Source organism: Chaetodon trifascialis, chromosome 15, assembly GCF_039877785.1.
Source record: "Chaetodon trifascialis isolate fChaTrf1 chromosome 15, fChaTrf1.hap1, whole genome shotgun sequence".
Lineage (NCBI taxonomy): Eukaryota > Metazoa > Chordata > Actinopteri > Chaetodontiformes > Chaetodontidae > Chaetodon > Chaetodon trifascialis.
This window is the reverse complement of record NC_092070.1, coordinates 8,153,706-8,177,038: the sequence shown is the minus strand read 5'-3', so window position 1 is coordinate 8,177,038 and position 23,333 is coordinate 8,153,706. Positions and strand designations below refer to the sequence as shown.

Sequence of the window (23,333 nt, the reverse complement as noted above, 5' to 3'; positions counted from 1 at the left end):
GGAGGAGGGATTAGTGGAGGTAAGACATCTCTCTCACACACACACACACACACACAGACACGCACACACCTCTCCACCTGGCAGAGGCCTGGTGGTCTCACACAGACGGCTGAACTAAAATAGAGCTTTCTACGAGGGAGCAGCAGAATTTGACTGAGGTAAAGAAAGTTCTGTAAATAGATCGTCTGCTGCTTTTGACTCATCACGTACACTTGAGGTAATGTGCGGCCATCAAGGCCGCCTCGCAGAAGCTTACTGGTACATTTTACAAGTTCATAAGTTTGTCTGAAGAGACAGACAGACACTCAGACCCTGTATGGGCCGAGACAGCCAGAATGCAGTACCTGCTTATTTAATCAAGGGGCGGCTGTGGCTCAGGAGGTAGAGTGGTCGTCTACCAATCAGGAGGTCGGCAGTTTGATCCCTGGCTATGGCAGTCCACATGCCGAAGTATCCTTGGGCAAGATACTGAACCCAAAAAACTGCCCCTGGTGCTGTGCCATTGGTGTGTGAATGCATATGTACGTCGCATTGGATAAAAAAATCCCAAATGACTAAATGTACTTGAGTTGTACTCGAATCAGAACTAAAAACTTTTCACAGCTTCTGCAGTTGCTGATCTCTGCCTTTTATTATTCTCTCATTTATTATATTCTCTCAACATTTCTGTCTTCTCACTCTACTGGAGACTCCAGACATTTGATGAAACATTTCAAATACAGTGACAAAAAAGGCGGTTAACCGCAGTATCAACAGCGTGGCTGTGAACATCATCTGCGGTTAATGATGGCAGCGGTCTCCAGAATACAACGTTTGAACCAGGCGCTGTGTTTGGGAGGACGGCCTCAGAGGGTGGCACAGTCAGGAGGCGAACACACACACACACACACACACACACACACACACACACACACACACACACACACACACACACACACACACACACACACACACACACACACACACACACACACACACACACACACACACACACACACACACACACACACACACACACACACACACACACACAAAATCAAAAGAGCCTTTATGGGGCCGGCACTAAAGGATTATTTGCACAATGGCCTTTTGCACTCCAGTGGGGGGTAGCAGGCATGCTCGGCCCAGAGCAGGGTCATAAACACCAGACTCTCGAGCTGAGCGCAGAGGGTGGTGGAAGGATACACATGTCAGGCTGTACGCCTGCACTACGGACATGTTGGCTGTAACATTCAAAGTGATGCCAAGGTTACAATAAACATTTTCACACAGGTAATTTGATCAAAGCACCAGTTTTCAGTGGAGCTAACAAACACAGGAGAAGCCTTGACTGTCAGTTCACTTCATGACAGCAAACGTCTGCTCTCACGTGTCCGCCCTACGGCTTGCATTGTACTCTACCACAATGACGACTTCTCTAGCGTCGATGCAACAGAATCCAGTTTGGCTTTTCAATCACTTCCTGCTATACAGAAAGCCACAGGGCCCCATAGGACACTGGAGACCTCCTCACCAATCCCTTTATTTCCTGCAGACTAGACTCAGAGGGAAGGGCAAGGGAGGGGACGGCACTCTCCCGACAGCACCAAAACTCCGTACACGACTCAGAGGGTGGGAGAGAAGTGAGGTGAGAGGAGGCATGGAGCATCTCTTCCTGCACTCTGACCCATAAATTAAAGATTTCTGCTTCGTCTCTGTTGCTCTCTGTCTCATGGTTGCAGGCAAACCAGTTCTCTCATCTCCTTCCAACTCCTCACTGATGAGCAAGACTCTGGTGCGTGTTACCTGTCGTCATAATAAAAAGCAATGTTTTGGCCAAACGACAAATCACGAGCATCTGGGAAATGATGCAGTTATTTCTGTACAGAGGGCAGTCATGCAGCCAGGTCTTAAAACCAGACGAGGATTAAGTTACCTATTGAACTGTGACCCGGACAAGTCAGGCGGGCTTAAATTCAGCAGGAGATTGCAACGTCATAGGAGAAATACAACCAAAAACCATGGTCTGGATGCTCCGGCTGTGTCTCCAGCAAATAAAAAAGGTCATAAAATTCTAATTCTTACGGAAATTATTTATATATATACACGCACACATAAATACATACATACATACGTACGCACACGCACACACACATTTTTGTGGGATGACGGCACATGTGGGGTGAAAATTTCTAAAATCCCTGACTTGATAAAAGGCAGATGTCTTGATGGAAATTCATGACGACTGATATCTTTTCCAGAGTTTTGTCACAAGCGAGAAAGTCACTTCAAGCTCTATCTGCAGCCACAGAGCAGCTTCACTGAGGACACAAACTGTACCAAAGAGGCAATATATCATCAATTACAGGGTTAATGTAATACGAATGGATTGCTGTTGGCTCAGGTTAAATCTTAGTCATGCATTCGTTATTTCACAAATGTCAGGCCAAGGTCTGTGTGCCTTTGAATAAGCGGGAGATGTATGGCACTCCTAATCAAACACTTTATATCATTTAATTTGTCACTTAAAACCACATAACAAAAACTTGCCAGTGTACTAAATGATAACTGCTTGACACTAATCACTGTAGAAAGACTTGTTTTCTGTGATTCCTGTGATGTTGCATGAAAAAAAAAAGCCCACTTCCTGGATTTGTTGTGAACTAATCATGTTGCGAGAAAACACACACTATAGAAATTCGATGCATGAGACTTTCACACATCTGGGCATAGTCATGCTCTTGACGAAATTCCTACATTAAAAACAAACGTGGCATGCAGGGCTACATTTTTATAAGACTTTTCAGAGGGCCACAGACAGGGGGGGAAAAAAAAAGCAAAGCAAATTCAAAATCCCAAACACGTTCTTTGATCCATCAGAACAGGAAAAAAAAGAGAGGAAACCTGATCTCTCCATCGACGCATTCCGTCTCTGCACGGAGAAGGAATGAGATCAGGCAGGAGGCCCACCAAAGCACCCATACGCTGCTCCTACCTTTGTGGAGCGAGGGCCTATGGGTAATTCTGCAGATATCACTGTGCAGTATGTGTTTGAACAGCTGCACAGGGGAAGAGATTCTCAACACGTGTATCCATGCACGCAAGCATGTACCAAGCATGGAAGCATGAACCCAACACACATGCACCTATGCAGACAGACACACTCACACTCACACAATTCATTCATTGACTTGGGCATCAAATTTATGCTCCGTTTCCTGGACGTAAGACGCTCCTCATCCACAGACACAGCAGCCTCGGTTTCCACTCGGCTATCTGATGTCTGGCCAAAGCCAGCTTTGTGACGGATTGTGTGCTAAAACGCCTTTATGATCAAAACCTCTGCAGGCCTGAGGAATTTGAATTTTTGTGTGGAAAGAAAGACTGTGGGGGAGTGCTCCGTGTACGCATTTCTGGGTGTGTGTGTGTGTGTGTGCGTGTGTGTGTGTGTGTGTGTGTGTGTGTGTGTGTGTGTGTGTGTGTGTGTGTGCGTGTGCATGTGTGCATGTGTGTGCGCGCGCGCACGCAAACGTCTGCTCAGCAGAAGGGCCACTGAACCGCTACAGGTGGTGAACACACCTTGGCACACGATCCCACAGTAAAACACAGACTGAGGGGAGGCAAAGTGAGCGAGTCTGTGAATGTCTGGGGGAGTGTGTGCTTGTGCGTGTTCTTGTCTGTGTGCAAGTGAGGACAACCGGCACGAAGCCCAAACCTTACCTGACATTCTGACTTTCGATGCCTCCACGAGAACCATTGGGGCTTGGACTACAGATACAAAACACAGACAGGAAATAAATCTCTCTGCTTTTATACTCAGTGTTTTTTATGTGCTGTCTTGTTACATTTTTTCTGGCTCAAAGGTACTCACTTTAGGACTAGATGCAGGTTGGCGGAGAGGCGTGGGTCTGTGAACTGCGTGGTTCGGTTGTTGTGGTCGACAAAGTAAACCCTCCCGGTGGCAGTGTTGCGTATCTCCCATCCAGGAGGTAGAGGACCAAGTTCCTCACAGTTCACATTACTCAGATCTCTGAAATGCAACAGACGTGCGAACAACACACAACGAAGCATCAGTACGCAAGAAAAATAGAGGCAAAGTAGGGTGGGATGGGGGAAAAGAGAGGCTAAGCGCACGCACACACGCACGCCTCAAGTTCTAGGTATAAAACATACCAAAGCACTGACTAACTGGACTCAGGCGGACAGCAAGATTCCGAGATGTCTGAGAAATCACTTTTATTCTATTTTTCTTCTTCCTCCCATCTAAATTATTTACTGCTGCCCTGCAACCCCTTTCAGCTGGACTCCATGGAGACAAAAAGGTTCAGAAATTACAGCAGGCTCTCTGCGCTGGCGCTGACTTGTCTGTTTTGCAGGAATAAAGCCAAAAAGGACCAGAGCCTCACGAGCGATGAGAGCTTGGCAGCTGAGGCATCTGCTAATGTTGGAGCTGTCTGAGGAGCACCCAGTGAGGTGTGGCGTGACCAATGGCCTCCTATCAAGGCCGATAAAAATATCATCTATCACTCACATGCTGATAGAATGCAAGTGAGCAGAGGCAAGGTACTATAACATCAGTCATGTTTTATTGATAGCGTCTGGAGTGCACTGAAGCCCGTCACGCATGCAGATCTGTGTGTGAGTTTCTTTTGGAATATGGTAATCAATAGGACACACGTGCCTGAGCGAGTAATGCCAAAGAGCCTCTGGTATGGCCGATTGAGACCTGTGTGCTGTTGGCCATGTGTCTCACAGCGAGGCAGCTTGTGCCAGAGGACCAAATCACTGTCCAAGCCCCGTGACATGGGTCTTCTCACAGCATGTTAGCCTCATAATTAGCTGCAGGCTTAGGGCAAACTACAAGGGAACCAGGACTAAGAGACCGCCGTGACACAAGCTCTGGGTAATATTAGCTATGCAAGTGACGGTGGAGAGCCCAATTTCTCATCTATGCATTATTTTTTTGTGTTTTGCATGTTTTACAGTACATATGTGGATAGAAGAAAAGTGCTGTGGCTTTGGGGCAGACTTACCTTGGCACTCTGGGATCATGCCACGTGCTGACACCTGTCTGAGTGTGGAGAAAGTACACTTGGCCTTGCTGCGTGGTCCTCTGCTCTGTAGGAAGAGATAAAAATGGGATTAATCCATGTAAGATTTGGACGTTCTTGGTCAGACAATGATGTGAATCAATTAAAGAGGGAGGACCCAGACGATTTTGCCTCGACCCTGCCGTCAAGTGCATGTCAAATGTTTAAAATCTATGGAAAATGAAACTGAGTTCAATTCATGTGCCACATGCTGACAGACTGTGCGTACAATCTGTCTGCATAAGAGAGAGCTCACACAGATGGAGATAAAAGGACTGCCGGAGTCAGTGGAGATCCCAAAAGGCAGCCAGGGAAAGGTGGAGGAGGAGGAGGAGGGGGAGGTGAGAGACAGGGTGAAGAACATTGGAGAGGAAAGGAGAGGAGAGATGGGGTTGTCTGACTTTTGAGTTGGTGAGCTCATTCATCACAGCCTGACAGAGATATTTCCATGGAGTGGCCTCCCTTTGGACCTACCGCCCTGCTTTAACATGCCTGTACACGTAACCTTCCGAACACACGCGCGCCTGACGAGTGTGTGATGTACGTTTGACAGACTGGGTGCCATTTAGGGAATTGACTGGAATTAAGAGAGGAAGGACAGAGATGCAGAGACAAGCGCAGTGAGGCTTGGGGCCTCCTAATCTGAAGGACTGAGAGCAAAGTTGTGATATTCATCTCTCGCTCTGGCTCCTAAATCCTACAGATTTTACTGTGAGGATAAACAAAACTCTGTTGGGTTGTGTGGGAGACTGCAGCTTGTGTGTGTGTGTGTGTGTGTGTGTGTGTGTGTGTGTGTGTGTGTGTGTGTGTGTGTGTGTGTGTGTGTGTGTTTGCTTTGACATGAATGCGTCTGATTGTGTTCAGAAAGGAGAACAGAGGGGGAGTGAATGGCTGCCACCAGACTCTAACAGCTAGATCAATTCAATTAGATTGTCTAAAATGGAGCCAGTATTTCAGGCTCCTTGTGTGGAGCTGCAGCGTCATCAGAGCAGCGCTGGACTGAATGAGGCTACAGATCAGCCGGGTGACTGAGCCCAGTGTTAAGCAGGGAGGAGGGCAGGGGCGAAGCAATTAACACGACAGCATTGCAATCATGACACGATTCATAGTGGAAGTAGAGATGGCTTTCGCAGAGGAAAAAAACAAAAAACAGCATACTCTAGTGTAATCAGGATATTAAATATTTATCTGTCTCCAGACAGGAAAGCTGGACATACAATATTGATATTATAGTGCCATGGTTTCCAACTGTCTTCTTCAGATGTACCTCCACTGCCCAGCCTGATGAACTCAAACACCTCTTCATAGGGGTGTTCCAAATGTCTTCATTCGTTGTTTCATTTCAGTCATCCAAATTGCAAACATTGTATATTATGGACAGCAGCTCTTAACGCAGTTCACAATTTGCGTATAATCATCCAAGACTGGCTAAGCATGCAGCAAAAAGTGAGGCAGTGAGGATGAGATGACTAATTATTATTTGTCATTCATTCAGTCAGTCAGTCAGTCATTCAGTCAGTCATTTATCAATAACCTTTAGCCAACTATTTGAGAGGTTTAATTTTTAGCTAACTATTTCAAAGGTTTGCTTCCCACTAACCATATCCTTCAGGGAGATCTGGGGGCGTGTGCAGGTGGGTTCTGCTCATGTAGTTGCGGTGCCTCTGGGAGCGGACCCGTCTCTCCTGGGCCCGCTGGTCGCCGCCACTGGGCGGCAACACCGTGGTTGGCGTGGCCCCGTTTGTGCTGACTGGCGTGTTCTCATCCACGATGCAGCTGAGAGGCCGTCCGGGGCTGGAGTACTCTGATGCAGGCCTGAGAGGGACAGGAGGAGGAGGAGGAGGATCGAGAAGGAAACCAAGAAGAAACAATAAGGTGATGGTCAATCAGAAAGAAAGATAGAGAACGTATAAGAAAGCTTAAAGGGGGAAGTGAGCTCTACAAACACAAACAGCAGCAAATCAATAGGCAGTATTCAGGAAGTCTTCAGGTGCTAACTAGAAAATCTATACAAGGCAGCACACAAACAGTCCATCAAACACAGGTGTACTGAGACCGCCTGAGGTCAAGCCTGTTAAGACCTGAGTGATACAGACAGTAAGAACAGACAGAGCCAGAGCAGGGAAGAGGTGCCTCTCTTTCCTATCCTGTCAGCTCCGTGACTTCCCTGGGTCTTCCACATCATTAAACACCACTGTCTGCAGCAGTCTGTCTGACACCTTTTTTTTTGTTTGGGAGCACCGAGGTCAGAGATGAGGTCTTCCACCACCTGCTGCTGTTTGATTTAAGAGGTCTGGGTTTGAGTTTCTGAGGGCCGCGGAGTGTACTCACCTGGTAGGCCTCTCCCACTGTGTGGTGCGTGTGATGTGGTTCAAGTACTGGATTCGTCCAGACGCTGTCCTCCTCTCCTCCCAGCTGGCAGCAGGAACATACACAGACACAGCAGTGAGTGTACATGGTTAAGCAGCCACAGAACCATCTCGTGGTGTTCTGGCTCCTTGCTCCGTCTCACCACATGTAAATATCATATTCCGCGTATCTTTCCCCTCCGAACCTAAAGGTGGCATTTATTGTTTTGGATTTGCAACGGCCTCTCAAAAAGCTCCCTCTGAGATGATAAGAGATTTCCCCAAACTCACTCACCCATCTGGAAGATCATTGTCAAACAGCCGACTGCAGTCCACCACAGGGCCTCCTGTGCCTATCCGGTCCCTAGACTGCAGGCTCACTGCAGCAACACATGGCAGACAGATGCACACACTAGGATTACTAGACAGCAGATTACAGCGCAAGCACAGATATTTTATCGAAGCTCAAAATGGTGCTATATATCTTTATGAGTAACAGGGATAGGGTTCGGTTTTATCATGGTATCCTGGAGGGTCTGGTTAAAGTGAGTTTATTTGTTCCTTCTGCAGGGAGGGTCTGGTATTATGAAATCTAAACCTACATTTTACATGAAGACTGTGATATGTTACAGCTTTCTGAGCAACGGGAGAGGGCAACACTTGACAGACTAGAGCTGAATACATGTCATATTTATACACTTCTAATGTCATTATAAAGGATATCCTCAGGAGTATTTTGGACCTCCATACACCATGCATCAACATCCAAGAACAAACCAGAACATGGAGGATCGTTACAAGCTCCAGGATTACTACAAGAACTGCAGCAACTACTAAAGTGGCCTATTTTCCAAATCTTTTTTTGTGTGACCAAATGCATCTTTGCTTGCATGCAGATCTGTACTCACCCACTATCTGGCCTCTGACTGTGTCACTGTCATTGGGACTCAGCTTGTTCAAGTCTAGTCTCTGGTCTGGAGAGAGAAGACAGAAGTGCAGAGAGCGCAGACATGAAGGCAGGGACAGGGACAAAGAGTACATGATGAGACAAACAGGAAATGAGAATAAAGATGAAAGAAAGAGTGGAAAAGAGAGACAGCAAAGAGGATTCATCAGTGTCAGAGAGACGCATGTAAACTAGCATGTGCTGAGATGCATTTTCCCCCTCCAAGTCCCATTGCTCTGTATCATTTACAGCACTCAGAGTCAATTCCTCTCTCCCTCATTATCTGTTTCATTCTTCAGTCTGTAGACCACAGCTCGGCTGTGCCCTGGAACAGATGGTCTGGTCTGTGGAACAGCCATGGGCTGTAAAAGTCTCACTGAGCATCGGTACAGAGCAGGCTTCAGTTCAAATGCAGAGGTCAAACATTTGACAAATTTCAGTACAAAGCCTGCACTATTCCACTCAGTCTTAGCATGGACATGAACTTCTGCCAAAGTCTGGAAACTCTTTGTCTGAACTTCTTAAAGTCTGCGGAATTTGAAAGAGAGGGAGAAAGAGAGAGATCATGCAGAAAAAAAAGTGGACAAAAAAAGTTGCCTGCAGACATGAGAAATGCCACTATCTGCTCTCTGTTGTCTGGGTGTCATGCAGATCAGCTCAGGATGTCTGTCTAGACTAAACAGGGACCAAAACAGGCAATGGTCAAACCGTTACAAGGCTGGCCGGAGGTCAGCAGCCACAGAGAAAACAGAAAACACACAAACAGACAGTAAAATGTATGCTGAGGAGTGCACTCACAACTACATACATCTTAAATACGTATATAGTCATATACACAAAGACAAGAGACACAGACACTCTGCAATTATACACAAATGTTACAGTCAACCAAAGACACTCTGCAATTATACACAAATATTTTAGTCAACCCAGTGCCCTCTCCAAGGCCTGTGGAGGGGACAAACTGCAACTGCTGGTAAATTCCACACAAAAATACAAAAGAATGACAAATACTCACATGGGGAGAGAGACCACAACAAAGAGAACACAACAAATCTACGCTTACACTTAAATAGCTGTACAATTATGCATGTCTGCGTGAAATGACCGGTTGTCTAGATCGGCAGACGGAGATAGAGGGAGGTTAGTCACAATGGCATTTTGTGTGTGTGTGTGTGTGTGTGTGTGTGTGTGTGTGTGTGTGTGTGTGTGTGTGTGTGTGTGTGTGTGTGTGTGTGTGTGTGTGTGTGTGTGTGTGGACACGCTGCCAGTCGATGGAGGAGACTGAAGGGGTGAGGAGGAGGCCAGGAGAGAAAGGAAATGCAGAAGCAAACCACTCACAGCTGTGGCACAAGGCTCAGGTTTCCTGTGTCGCTCCAGGAAAACAACAGTGTCAGGGGCTTCTAGGAAAGGCGGTGGGATTCTTTCCTGCTCCTGCCGACGAGGCAGCGGGCCCAGCGAGCAGGTACCGGCGCACCGTGCAGGAAAATCACTCCAGACCGCTTTGTTGGAGCTATAACTGTCTGGCACTGCTTTCACTAGGAGCCACTTACTAAAGCCTCCATCTCATTTATCCAGTTAGCTTCTGACGTGAGACATTTTTTACAGTAATTGCAGGGTGATGTTGATTGGCTCTTCCTGTTCTGGCAGGGGGGCAGAGTGTTGACCCCTCTCTCACATTGGTCTGGCCTCTGTCAGACCTAGTGAGGGAGACAGGACACTAAAAGGAGCTACTCCATGTTCTGTCACTTAGCTCTGACAGCAGCGTTGTGTTATTAACTTCTGCTTCTTATCACACTGCTGGTAGAAGACCGGCTTGACGCACAAGGCCTCATTTAAGCGATAATCAGAATACTGACGTCTCATGAATAACTACAATAAATAATTTAAAAGTTGGTCTCAGATCAGGGAGAAGAATGAACTGAGTAAACTGTTACCGGCAGCAATGGCTGATCAGCAGAACAGTGCAAAACTGGCAGCAGGACCGTGACCATGCAAAACAAAATAAGACCCACTTGTGAATACACTTCTCCCCTCCACTAGTGTCCAGACTGAGTCCCACAGTCCCACACAGCTTAGAGATTTCAAACATAATAAGAAAGGGCATTAACAGGCTGATACATTGGATTAATACTGACACTTACAGCCTGTGTCTTTAAGGCGGTTGATAGCGTTGGACAGAAGGCGGACACAGCCCAGGAACCCAGCCCCTTGCTTCTTGTGAATCTTCTTGTGATTCCACACGCTGATGGTGATAGAATCTGATTTCCCGATGTATCTAAGGGGGAAGAGAGAAGCAGGAGACATGATTAATATTCAGTAATGATGGACTCTCTTGTTGATGCTGTAAGAATTATTACGTGACAATGGCTGTTAGACTTTATAAGAGCTAATGTCTCACTCAGGATGTCCTCCGCAATGCAGGGGAGACACACATCCGACAGAGTCTCCTCATCAAGGACACGTTAAGAGACACAGTTGGGACACGGAAGAGGAAGGGGAAGAGGAAGGTGCGGTGGCTGAGAGGGATTTTCCAGCCAGTGGATGTGTAAATCTGACCCTGAGCGTCTGAGTGTGAGACAGAGCAACACAAGCAGACTGCAACCCTGTGAATCATTTAAATGGTCACAGCGGCACCGTCCCACATATCAGGACAGACGGCAGAGGGAGGGAGGGACACAGTAGAGAGATGACGTGATGAGAGCACCAACAAAACTGCTGTGAAATAACCATGAAAATACTCGAAACTGACAGAGTTTCTGAGAACGTGGCAGACTGTGAAAAAAAGTGTCTACATTTCTTCGACAAAATGGCTTTTTAAATGAGGTGGAACTCAAAGCTTCCAGCTTCCCTTTGGGTTTATATGAAGAATCAAAATGACCAGTTTGATTGAACAAGATTAACTGAAAGTGTAATCGAGTTTAAACAGTCATCAATCATGCTGTCAAATGCTGTGGGTTGTAATTTGAGTTATATAATTCAAGGATTGTTTGTCTGCAAGTAAATGATGTTGAAGCAGTTTTAGGAGAAGCTCATACACAAGACACACTGCATGCATGTCTGCTGTAAAAATCACACCATTCGTGACATGACAACATCACAAAGTAATCAATAATTGCAGAACAAAGATTACACAAGAAGAATCTGTAGCCATGCTAGCAGCTCTGTGAGACTGTGCTAAGTCACAGCAATGCTTTGAGCTAAAGGCTAATGTCGCCATGCTAACATGCTCACAATGACATTGCTAAAAAAGTTGATGTTAAGCAGGTATAAGGTTGAACATTTTAGTGTTTTTATATTAATTTGCTAATTAGCACAAAACACAAAGCACAGCTGAGGCTGATGGGAATGTCATTAGCAGTGCAGGTATTGATCATAAACCAAAGTATCAGACATTTCAAGTTATGACCTGATGGTGGCGCTAGATGAAAAATGGGAACATGAATGCGTGCAAGTAAAGAACACGGTCAGGTAATTATACTGTGTTCAGACAACCAAAGATGTGTAGCTAGACGAAACAGATTGTTTCCTGACTGCCTATAAAGGTCTCCTCCAGTGTGTTCATGCTGCTCCCCTCTCTCCCTCTCCTCGTGTGTCAGACGAGGCTGGGGGTGTGATAAAATCTCACCATGTGAACCTGTTGTGGCACATCTGCTCGGGTGGGCTCCCTCCTTTAGTCTAAAACTAATCATCTGTACGATTCGCAGAACTGCATCCCACTGTAATTATCATGCTGCTTACCAAAAGGGATATGAAACAATGGGGCTGTGAGTAAGACGTCTGGACATTTTGAGCCGAAGCCAAATGCCTGTCTGGGGTGCGATGTGAGAGAGCTGCTATGTCAGACAGACGTGACGGGAGGGAAGTATTACAACCAAACCCCAGTCATCTGGATCACCCTCCATGTAATAAAATTCATTAGTCTGGCTAAGATTTTTAATACCAGTCATAGGCAATAACGTAATAATACACACACACACACACACACACACACACACACACACACACACACACACACACACACACACACACACACACACACACACACACACACACACACACACACACACACACACACACACACACACACACACACACACACACACACACACACACACTAGAGACAATGGGAAAACTATAATAAAAGGAAAAAGCAGCAGATTTAAAGAGTCAGATGTGCTTTCTAAATACATCCTTTTATTGGCAGACTGTATTCATACAAGACGCATCTTTGGCTGCGTTTTTAGGAACTTTTTCCTGCGAGTTACTGCCAAGAACATATGGTCAAAGTGAGAGAAACAGCAACACGGGTCACAATCTGAGATACAAACAGAAACAAAAGGGAAGGCTCACTACACTAACATTCACAACTTGGACTTGAAACCCGCTGATGCTCTCAAATTGATTGACAGATCTTTTAATACATGGACTTGCACTAGGGAACCACTGAATCTGTCCTCTGATGCTGTTAAAAACTTGACACTGACTCACAACCAGGGGTACTTGTACCTCAGGGGGTGCTTCTGCACCGAGTGAGCTGTAACACCTGAACGCCACATGCTGCAATTGTAAGCAGGTGGAAACTCTTAGCTAAATGTAAATGGTTAAAATAGATAAAAGAAAGCAATTGAACTATAGAGCTTAACAGATATCAGATAAACGTAGTTGAAGATCAGGAGTCTCTTATGCTTCTTCTGCATTGTGGCACTTTTTTAAGGCTCTTTTGCTCAGCCCTTCACTACACAGTAACACTAAGGATCTAATAAAGCATTAATGGACGTGCTGTTTAACTGGGTGCTTCCATAGAAATTCAGCTCGCATGGTGGGAGGAAAAATAGATAGATGAGTGGGCATAAATAATTTGAGTCTAGACTGGGCACTTAACAGCGCAGATGTATTATTTAATGATGCCATATTTGAAGAACTCCAAATTAACAAAATGTGATGGAGTGCACACTGGAGGGACATGACACTCACTGTGAATATCAAGGTCCTCTAAAACACACATATATATTATATTTCTGATAATCACTGTATCTTCAGGAGTGGTTGTTGTGCTCATGCTTCCTTCATTTTAAGCCTGTCCTGTCATTTTTAGTGATTTTTGTGTCTGCTTTACAAACGCGGTGCAGGGAGAGAGCGTGTGAGGGGCAAGCAGCCAGAGAGACTGTGTCTGCTATCCTTGGCATGCCGGCCACATCCTGCAACAATGCTGAGGGGGTCACAGTTCACGGGACAGTTTGCTGGCTGTGGCTGACCAATGAAACCAAGGACCACGCATGCACACACACACACATACACTCACAGACACACAGGATTTCTACACCATCACATGAGCACATACGACAAAGTGGAAAAAAAGAGCGCTTGCCAACAGCTTTAATGCACTCGGCTGTATTCGGAACACCAGGTGTTGCAGGCGTATTTTAACAAGTGTGAGCCAGCTAGGCGGCTTTCAGTCAATTAAAACCCCTCTCCTCCAACACACCACCTGAGAGTCTGTCTGTCTTCTGCTGAGGAGAAACACTGACAGAGAGCAAAGGGGGCACACCGATGTTGAACTTATTGCTGGCACAGAAACACAAGCAATTTTTACATAAACTCCAGTCAGCTGCGTCTGCAGGCTCATGGGACAAATGAGCTCTCCATCGATCCATCTTTTAAAAGGTGTGCACGTGACTTTTTCCGCCTCTTGTCAAATATGACACGAGTAGCTAATTTAACAGCCATGTAGAGAGAGGGGTCCTGTATCCCCAGCAACCAAACAAACGGAGACATGTGCTTCCTCTCGCTGTTGGCTACGCATGACGGTTGGATAAACACCGGGGCGAATACTGGAAACTTTCACTCTCACATTTTCACTCACGCTCTCCATCTCTATTTTTTTCCCCAGGTTGCTTTCACGGGACAAACCATCTTTGGGAAAGGCAATCAGAGTACAACAAGACATGCACGTGTTTCAGTCAATGGAAGAAAATAATATTGGAGACACCCCTCCTTTCTTTAAATACTGCTGCGAGGGACATTTTTAGCCTCTTTGCTGGCGCTCCAGGGTTATGTCATTACAGAGTATCTAGATAAGTGAGAAAGCAGATGCAAGAGCTGTTTGCATCTGTTGCTGTTTAGGTCCTGTTAATGGCACAGCCTGTCACTTCTCAGCGTGCTCAAGTACTGAGGTTAAAAAAGAAAGGCATAAAAACTGAGGCATTGTAACAGCCTGTGCAGACACTCAACTGCTGTTTGTAATCAGATTAAGTCTTTAGGAAGGTGGGCAGTATTCAAATAAACAAAGGAGGAATGGGATTTTAGCTTTGTCTTTGGAAACAGATGTCAGGAACAAATGCATGAGAAGGTTCTGGGACTCACAGGTCATAGTGTTGGTTCCACTTGGGGTCAAGTGTGTTCCTCACAGTGTCTGTAGAGTGGCATTGCCCTGAACCGTCCACAACAACCTTGGCAAAGGGATCAGGGAGACCTGTGGGGAGGGAAGAAAAAACCTCCTCAGCTGCATTCGCCAAGAATAAATCACAGATAAACAATGTAACAAGACACAAATGACAACATTACGCAGCGGTGTTAACTTGCTAACATGGCAGATGGTGATAAATACAACTGGCACAGATGCTGTGGTGTTTACAGCACTGTTGTCTGCTTGGGGACCAGTCCAGACCACTCACAGATTACTCATTGTTTACTTCCTCAGATTTGTTGCATTTTCTGAATTAAGTCCTTTGGTGAGAAAAGTACAGTTTTCAATGACTAAATGAATAGAAATGAATTTGTTGCTCTGAGGGAAATGAGGGAAAATACACAGAATGATTACTGCTGAATCTATTAGCACATTCGTTGACAAAAACCCATCAGTTTTGAGTTTGGTGAGAGGTTATTTAAGTCATTCATCAGGAGAACATACGAACATATGGTCAGATTTGCCTGCCGTGCCGAGTAAAAGTGTTTGTGTTCTCTGTTTCATATTATGAGACACTGAATCTGTTATTTTTGACATTTTATACAATGAAAAATGCATTACTAATTCAAAAGAATATGTGTGGCAGGTGTATAACTGATAGGTGGGACCTGTGTTTGACATTTGCCTTGAAAATCATATAGATGTGCTTAAAGAAAGCACAACAAATAAGCAAAGACTTACTGACAAGCACATTATGGATTTAGTTCATGAAGCAGAACATGCAAACACACGCATGGATGCACACACACGCACGCACGCACACACGCGCACACACACGCACACACACACGCACGCACGCACACACACACACACACACACACACACACACACACACACACACACACACACACACACACACACACACACACACACACACACACACACACACACACACACACACACACACACACACACACACACTTTTATCTATGGTTTCAGTGCTGCTTTCCAGCCTAAGTGAATGTTTGCTCAGCTCCTGGGCGTTGGAATGGCAGGAATGGGCACCACAGAAACCACCTGAGTGAGCAGAAGACCTCTAACATGCTCATTCACCATGACAGCCTGACCCAAACACACCCAAACAATCGCAACACTAAAGACACCTACACGTGAGTTATTAAGTCTTCAGCGGAGAAAATGAGCTGCGTGTTTTATGCAAACTGTTTGAAGTGAAAGTTGCCCCAAAAATATATTCGCTGTATTTCAGTGACATTTCACAAATGAAAAGAGATGACACTCTCCCAATTCCAAGGATATACGCTGTAAGCCATCCACATCTGGTGAAATTGCGAAATAAGTAGATCGTAGTACGCCTTTGAAGGCGCTCAATCGGCCCAAAGTGACCCACATTTTACAGTGCATGCATCACATCACCACAAAACCACAACTGAAAACCAAACAGGGTGTGAAAAGCAAATATAGGTTTATCATGAACAGTTGGGATTGGCGGATACTTACGGAAGAAGTCTTTCTTCACCAGGTTTTTGGCGCAGAGGACTGTGAAAAAAAAGAAAAGGGAACAGTTAAGCCTTAATTGAACATATAAGCAAAACAGGGTTTTAAAGCGTCAGGAATGTGCATGGATAGGCAGCAGGGAATGGTTTGTCGAGTTCAGGACTCAAAGAGGGAAACACAAGCTAAACACAGGCTGACTTTAGTACAGATTATACAAACCATCTCTTACCTACAACTAAGAATTGTAATGGCACACTATGCCTACTATGTGCATCAAGACACCCCTTCAACGCCAGCAGAGGAACTGACCTTCACTAAAGGTTTGAAGTCACTGTGACATTGTAATTAAGTGTTTAAGCTAAAGGAAGAGATACTTCGTCCCAAACCGGCCTGCCGGCAGCAGAGAGGTTGATCCTGTTGATCTCCTTTTGAGAGCCACAGAGGCGGTTGCTGAGGTGATGAGGCAGAGCCGGATGGATGAGGAAGCTCAGTCACCACCTGGGCTGTCTGGAGTTACAGTTACAGCCTGTGAGTCAGGCGCATGGAAATACAGTTTTGGTTTGGCTTATTTCTGTGATAAAAGTTTTCTGAGGAAACACACACTAATTGGTCTGGATGTGGCTGATTCAGTGGTTTGCACAGAGATGGAAATATAATGAACATAGTTTTATATTTAACAGCTGTTCTACCGTCAAATAATATTTAAGAATTTCTATTCCATTTTATAGCTCAACTCATATTCTGTAAAAAAGCAGGTTACTTCATTTTATGCAATTTAAAATATTTTGTTTTGTTTGTGACTGCAAAGCTAAAAGAGTTCATCTTGATTATTCAAGAGCTCTTAATTCATTGATATATGATGTATAAAAAGTTGAAATCAAATAAAAATTCAGTTTGTAAAATGGCACAACAATATGCATTAAATACATTATTTTTGGATGTAGAATGATGCCCCACTGTTTCACTGATTAAGAAAAGCCATTCATTTACCATAAACTGCATCCATCCACAACACTGCCCATTACATGCAGTCCAAGTTTTATCACTGTAACAGCAGACTGGTCTAAAGACAGCTGCAGCATGACAGGCCTCATGCTGCCATATGAGCCCATTTCACACCTTTCATGGGTGATATCTACCTGACGTCATAGTGTCAGAATGATTAGTCACTATAATCAATTGATCGACTGACACAAAAATAACAGGCAACTATTGTGATCATTGATTAATCACTAAAGCCATTTTTCAAGCCTATGAAATGAGACAGTTTACAGCTTTTCTTTGTCATGTGTGAGAGAAAACTGAATCCACTTGGGGTCAAACAAGGAATTTGAGGACGTCAACCTCAATTTTAACAACTTTTATGGGCGATTTTCAAGACTTTCTGCCATTTATAAGACCAAACAATGCAGGTATTAATCAAGAAAATAGCAGATCAACAGTCATTAGTCACAGCCTGAGTTAGTTGGATGTGCCCTTTCTCTGGCCTGCCCACTCCCTGAGTGTGCAGGTGACAGTGCACAGTCTTTGCTTAGCTAATGCAAGCAGACAAATCCATGGTGGCAGACTGCCGCTTAAGTCATTCAATCTGCAGCCGCTGCCAACTCATCTGCCCCCTCCGTCCCATGCCACACATACTCAGACATGTCAAATATCACCCTGGATCACTTTAGGTCTTAGCGAAAACTATTTCACCCACCAGGAATCAGAGGGAGGAGGACGTACCTTCTGTGTGCCGTGCCAGCAAAATGAAACACACAAATCACCAGTGTCAAACACACCAACATCTATATATGCATTCTGCACAAGGGACACACACACACACACACACACTCACACGGCTGTGGGTTTAATGAGAAGTATCCTATTAAAAAAAGACAGAGGGAGGAGCAAAAAACAGACAAGTAAACTGGATGCATACCCTCCTGGGGGGGGAGGGGGAGGGGGAGGGGTGCAGAACATGCTCGACAGATGAGGAAGAATTTCTTTCCGCAAACATCCCTGGGAATGTGTTACGTTCCAGCGAAACCCACCTCATTTCTGAAACATCTGGTATGCATCGCTTTCAGACGCGCTCTTCCTGAACACGCAGACAAGCATGCGCATGTGCACACGCGCACACACACACACGCCCCAGAGACAACTCGTTCTCTGCTCCAGCTCCACTGATCTAATTAATTATTAACAATGGAATAAGTGCGCACGTGTGCGTGTGTGTGCACATGCATGCTCCGAGGCCTTAAGAGGGGTGAAAAAGGTGGAGGTAAGGCAACAGGTGACATTTTGCTTTGTGCTTACACAATGCTTCTGCTGCCCACGCCACACACAACATATACATAATGACAAAAAGAGCCCGACAATGATTTGATGGTGTTTCCAGAGGGAGAAAAAACATCAAGCACGGTCCCCCAGTCTAGAAGTCACAATGCAACAAATCCACATGAGGTTGTTGAGAGAAAGAACAGTGAACCACTGGGAAATATGACTCTACAAAAAAAAAAAAAAAAAAAAGGTAAGGCAGTGGCAACAAACCCTTCATTCAAAGTGCAGACCGGTACAAAGAAATGACAGCAAAAACAAAACGAGACCAACTGCAGGGCAAGGCAAGACATGACAAGGCCCACACAATGGCCAGCTCAGCTTAAAACAAAAGTAAGCTGAGCAAAACCTGCAGACCCTCCAGTGAGTACATAAGCATTCCTCTGCCAGCCACATGGCAGGAAAGCAACACCACGATTCTACCTATCCATCCTTCTTATGAAAACATGCTGAACTGCGGCTGGAATCAGACAATGGAGAGAAAACCAGTGAAAACCGGAGGCAGTGGTAGCAGGGAAGCCAATTAGGAGTCCGACGCGTGGACAGCAATCAGGACGCAGAGGAATCCAAGCATCAGAATGCACAGTCATTATAAAACCACTGCCTATTTTGCATAAAGCATGATTTTTGGTCATTTGTAGGCAAACAGTTGAGAGATTGGTAAGGCTCTACAATACCACCTCAGCAGTCTCACCCGGAGGATAAGGACAGACACACAGATACAAATGTGTGTCATTATATACTGTACACACGCAAAACACACTGCAGCGTGAAGCCTCCTGAGACAGCGTTTATGACACTGGATATGCACACTGAGAGACTGAAGTACAATATAGGCGATGACTAAATGATGACTGAATTATTAAAGATGCAGTGGACAGAAGCCTTGTAATATATGCGAGCTAGTTCACGCATGAATGTAGACCCGACTCTCTCCTTTTCCATTAAAACACTGCTGAAACTATTTTGTAGTGGCTCCCTCTTCAGGGTTCTCTTTGATCCATTTCTATGAAGTGTTGGCAACCAAATAACACAAGTTGGGTGTCTACAAAAGCCTGTCTAATCAGCTCCTTCTCCTCCTGAGTGTCCACTTAGAGGAGAAAATGTGGGCCTCCCCATGCCTCACACCCAGAGAGGGGAAAAAAGAATCAGAAGCTGAACCGAGCCCTTTAGCTGAGCCGAGGGCTTCACTCAGACTACCAGCAAAGTCGCCCCGTCTTTCTGTGACTGATGCTGTGACTGCCGACGACTCAAAGCACTCTCACATCTGTGACATGAAGGGTGGGGGCTGGGTTTTCAGGACTGTTGGTTGGAGCTGCCGTGTCACCCTCTGTAGAAAGACTGGCCTCATTTATGTTTGATGGAGCATCTCTGGGGTTTCTGCATCCTTCTCTCTGACAATCCCCTTTGAGTGCACAAATCTGTATTTCTAACACACCTCTAGCATGCAAAGGTTTCAAGTCTCTAATGATGTTCTTTTAATTGTAACTGTGATGCTCTGAATTTACAAAGCCGCTTCTGAGAGGAAATCAAATAAATAAACAGGAAGAGGAGTAGGGAGGGGGGTGAGGAGGGGGGATCTGAATGTAGGACAAACAGGCAAAATGTGTGCTGTTGTGGGAAACGGGGTCCTGATGACAGAAGCCTTCCCTAAGAAAAGGAAGTGGGCGAGCTTGCACCTACAGGGCAGCATCATAAATCTGCTGTTTAATTGGTCACCCTGGACAGGCTTTCTCATGCTCACAAGCCGACAAATATAATTATGTGCTCCCTCTCCCTCTGTGCATGAAAATGAAAGAGTGACACGTAAGCACACACGCAGTCAACCCCACAATGTGAGGGACACACACATGCATGCCCCCGAGATTTAAGAAATGATGGGAAAACTGGGAACACTAAACCCTTGTTTCAGACACCAGTTAGAATCGCATCATTGTGTTCCTGTGCTTGGTGAACAGTACAGGGCTATGAGTAATAATCAATTTTATTATTGGTTAATCTGCCACAAAACCAAATATATTCAAATTACTATTATATATAACAGAAAAGAAAGGAAAATGAACATGTTATAGAAGGTAAAAGCAGAGAGACATCTGGCTTTTTGGTTTGAAAAGCAGCTGAAGTGATTCATCAACTATCAAAACAGAACAACTGATCAACTGACTTATCTTTATAAGTTTTCTACATAGATATTCTCTTTTGATTCATTACTTTGCTCCAAAATAGTATTAGACAAATTGTTAAACTGTCTTTAACCAGTTTAAAAATAAGAAACCTTTATTGTGCATCGAACAGTGAAGCCAACAGGGGGATGACTGCATCATCACACTCCTCGGTGGTTTCTAACTTTCTCCTTGTCTGTTACAAAAACATACAGACACACACTCCGGAAAAGCATCACATAACCCCCGTGCATCTCAGCCCATCTAAAATCCTCTGTCGTCATAGCGACGGCAAGTATGGAGGCAGAGCTGAGAGAAGGGTTTCACTGTGTTGCCCGTGTTTCTTATTCCGGTCGCACTGCCTCACACAGCCAGGGACTGCAAGCAAGAGACGGCTATGACACATTTATAAAGACGACAGACAAAGAAAGCAGCATTAGAGGCCTTTTCCACTAACAGCCATCATTTAGACCAGTGCTGACTTCTGAGAGGGATGACAAGGCAGCATGCAGCTTTTCACTGCTAGCTGCTTTTCGTATGCAGCACAAAATCAGTCAAACACACAGGTATCCGAGTTTATCACTGCAAGTGCGAAGTTTAGCTTCTCCAAGTTAACTTTCCATCATCCAATCATCCACACGAGACTTTTCAGCAGGAACAGGGATCACACACTCTTCCCTCCGTCTGATAAATGACCAAAACCTTTTAGGCTGTCGCCCCACTTCTCCTTTACTAAGTATTGTTATTTTAAGCAGACCACAGAAGAAGGGTTCATACCAGTGTTCATACAGATATTTGAGCACAAAATTCTAACACTTTTTGAGCCCTTTTAAGGCACTTAAACCAAAACTTTCCAGACTCTGGAAGCGTTTACCATCACATCTAAACTGTTACTATAAAAGCAAATGTGAAAAATACATTTTCTGAATTCTGTATATCACTAGCAATCAATGTCGACTGTCACTTTATTTCACAAGCTGTTTTTATTAACTTCTATTTTGATTATGATTATTTAACGCTTGCTATTTTCCAGAGTAAGGGATCAACACAGGAGATGACGAGTCAACACAGCAGGAGACAACAAACAAAGACGACGACGGATCGCTTCATTTCAAATACTGTTTACATGAATGACTGTGCAGATGAAACACCAGATTATGTTGAAAATCAAGCATTTTTCCAATGAGTATACTTGAACTCACACATATTCATAACTGTGAATACATAACGGATGTACGGATGCGATCGCAGGCTCACACACGAGGTTAAAACACATGAAAACACTGTCGGAAAAAACGCAGCATCATCTAACCACCCCCTATAGCCTCACATACTGCCAGTGGAAGAAACAAATGCTTGAAGAAGTCTGTCAGTGACTAAGGCTCGAGTGTTGCGTGTATGTTCTCGGTGGCTGCTCAGCTGATTGCAGCTTATTAGTCACATAATGGCTTTCCACATTACAGCCCAAATAGGGCTGCCTCCCCCGAGGACAGCAGGGAAAGCTAAACAAACACCACATTTGGCTGATTATCAGCTCGCATTTGCTGAGCTCCCTCCTTTGCCAGCCCGTCTCTTAATAAAAATCAATTCCTCTGAGTGGCAACAGCAGCTCCATGCAGGCAGAGACGGAGACCTTGGGGTGAAGTTAAAGTTCCACCTGTGGGGAGAGGATGGGCCCAGTTTCTCACAGGCTGGCACACAAAGAGCCCTACTGTGCAGGCGAATCAATGAAGTCCACCAGACGCAAGCCAAACACCTGGGGAGGGAGAGGGTCACGTGACGTCTAGGGGGAGGGAGGGCAGGGGGCGTTGTCATGGTAGCAATCACTGGTCAAAGCAAGATGGGAGTGGGCTTTCGTCAGTTGTGGACTGACATACACGGCCACCAACAGTCGTGTTCACACAGACACACACTGCCACAATGAAGCATGGGAAAAGAAAAAGAGCACCGTGGGGAAAAGAGGGTTCACACTGCCTGTAGTCTGCTGTTCTGCGGTCAGCCATTACACTGGAGCCTATGAGGAGGAGGAAGTGGGGGTGTGGGAACAGAGACAACCGCCTGGTTATAATCCACCATTACCATCCCTGTCCCAAGTCAAAACTGTCTGGAAACACAGCCTAATAAGACAAAGAGGGGGGGCATTTCAAAGTATCAGCTGACCTTCTCCTTGTGTGGAATCATAGCTGTGTGAACCTAAACACATCTCTTCAGGCCCACTGGCTCAGGTTGACCCCCTTCTGAACCTCCCTTCCTGTCCACCTGGTTCCTCCAGTCCAGTGCACTGACCCAGACCGCCAGACAGTCTGACACATCTTCAGGGAACAGTACCTCCTCCCCACTCTTCCAGCCCCCAACCTTTCCTCTGCCTGTCTGCCTGTTTGTCTGTCTGCCTGTTTTGACTCCAGGCTCAGACCCATGCACTCTCATGTGCAGTATTGTTCTATAAACAAAAGGCTTCCCTTTCCCCTCTCCACTCCTCCCTAAAACCTAAAGGGAGGGAGCAAAATGGAGATGAAGACGGCTGAGTTGTGAATGACAACTGCTGATGGGCATGCTGGTGAACCT

At 45.3% G+C, this 23,333-nt stretch overlaps 1 protein-coding gene across 1 annotated transcript in view; it reads right to left on the bottom strand.

Annotated features, from left to right (window-relative positions):
* Positions 1-23,333, bottom strand: part of smurf2 (SMAD specific E3 ubiquitin protein ligase 2) — a 45,011-nt gene that overhangs the window by 8,528 nt on the left and 13,150 nt on the right. Inside the window, exons 3-12 of the mRNA XM_070980790.1 lie at positions 16,291-16,329; positions 14,730-14,838; positions 10,508-10,641; positions 8,326-8,391; positions 7,713-7,797; positions 7,401-7,484; positions 6,670-6,884; positions 5,013-5,097; positions 3,851-4,009; positions 3,700-3,747 (exon numbers count right to left, since the gene is read on the bottom strand). Coding sequence (XP_070836891.1) covers positions 3,700-3,747; positions 3,851-4,009; positions 5,013-5,097; positions 6,670-6,884; positions 7,401-7,484; positions 7,713-7,797; positions 8,326-8,391; positions 10,508-10,641; positions 14,730-14,838; positions 16,291-16,329 — 1,024 coding nt within the window. The remainder of the gene's footprint in view (positions 1-3,699; positions 3,748-3,850; positions 4,010-5,012; positions 5,098-6,669; positions 6,885-7,400; positions 7,485-7,712; positions 7,798-8,325; positions 8,392-10,507; positions 10,642-14,729; positions 14,839-16,290; positions 16,330-23,333) is intronic.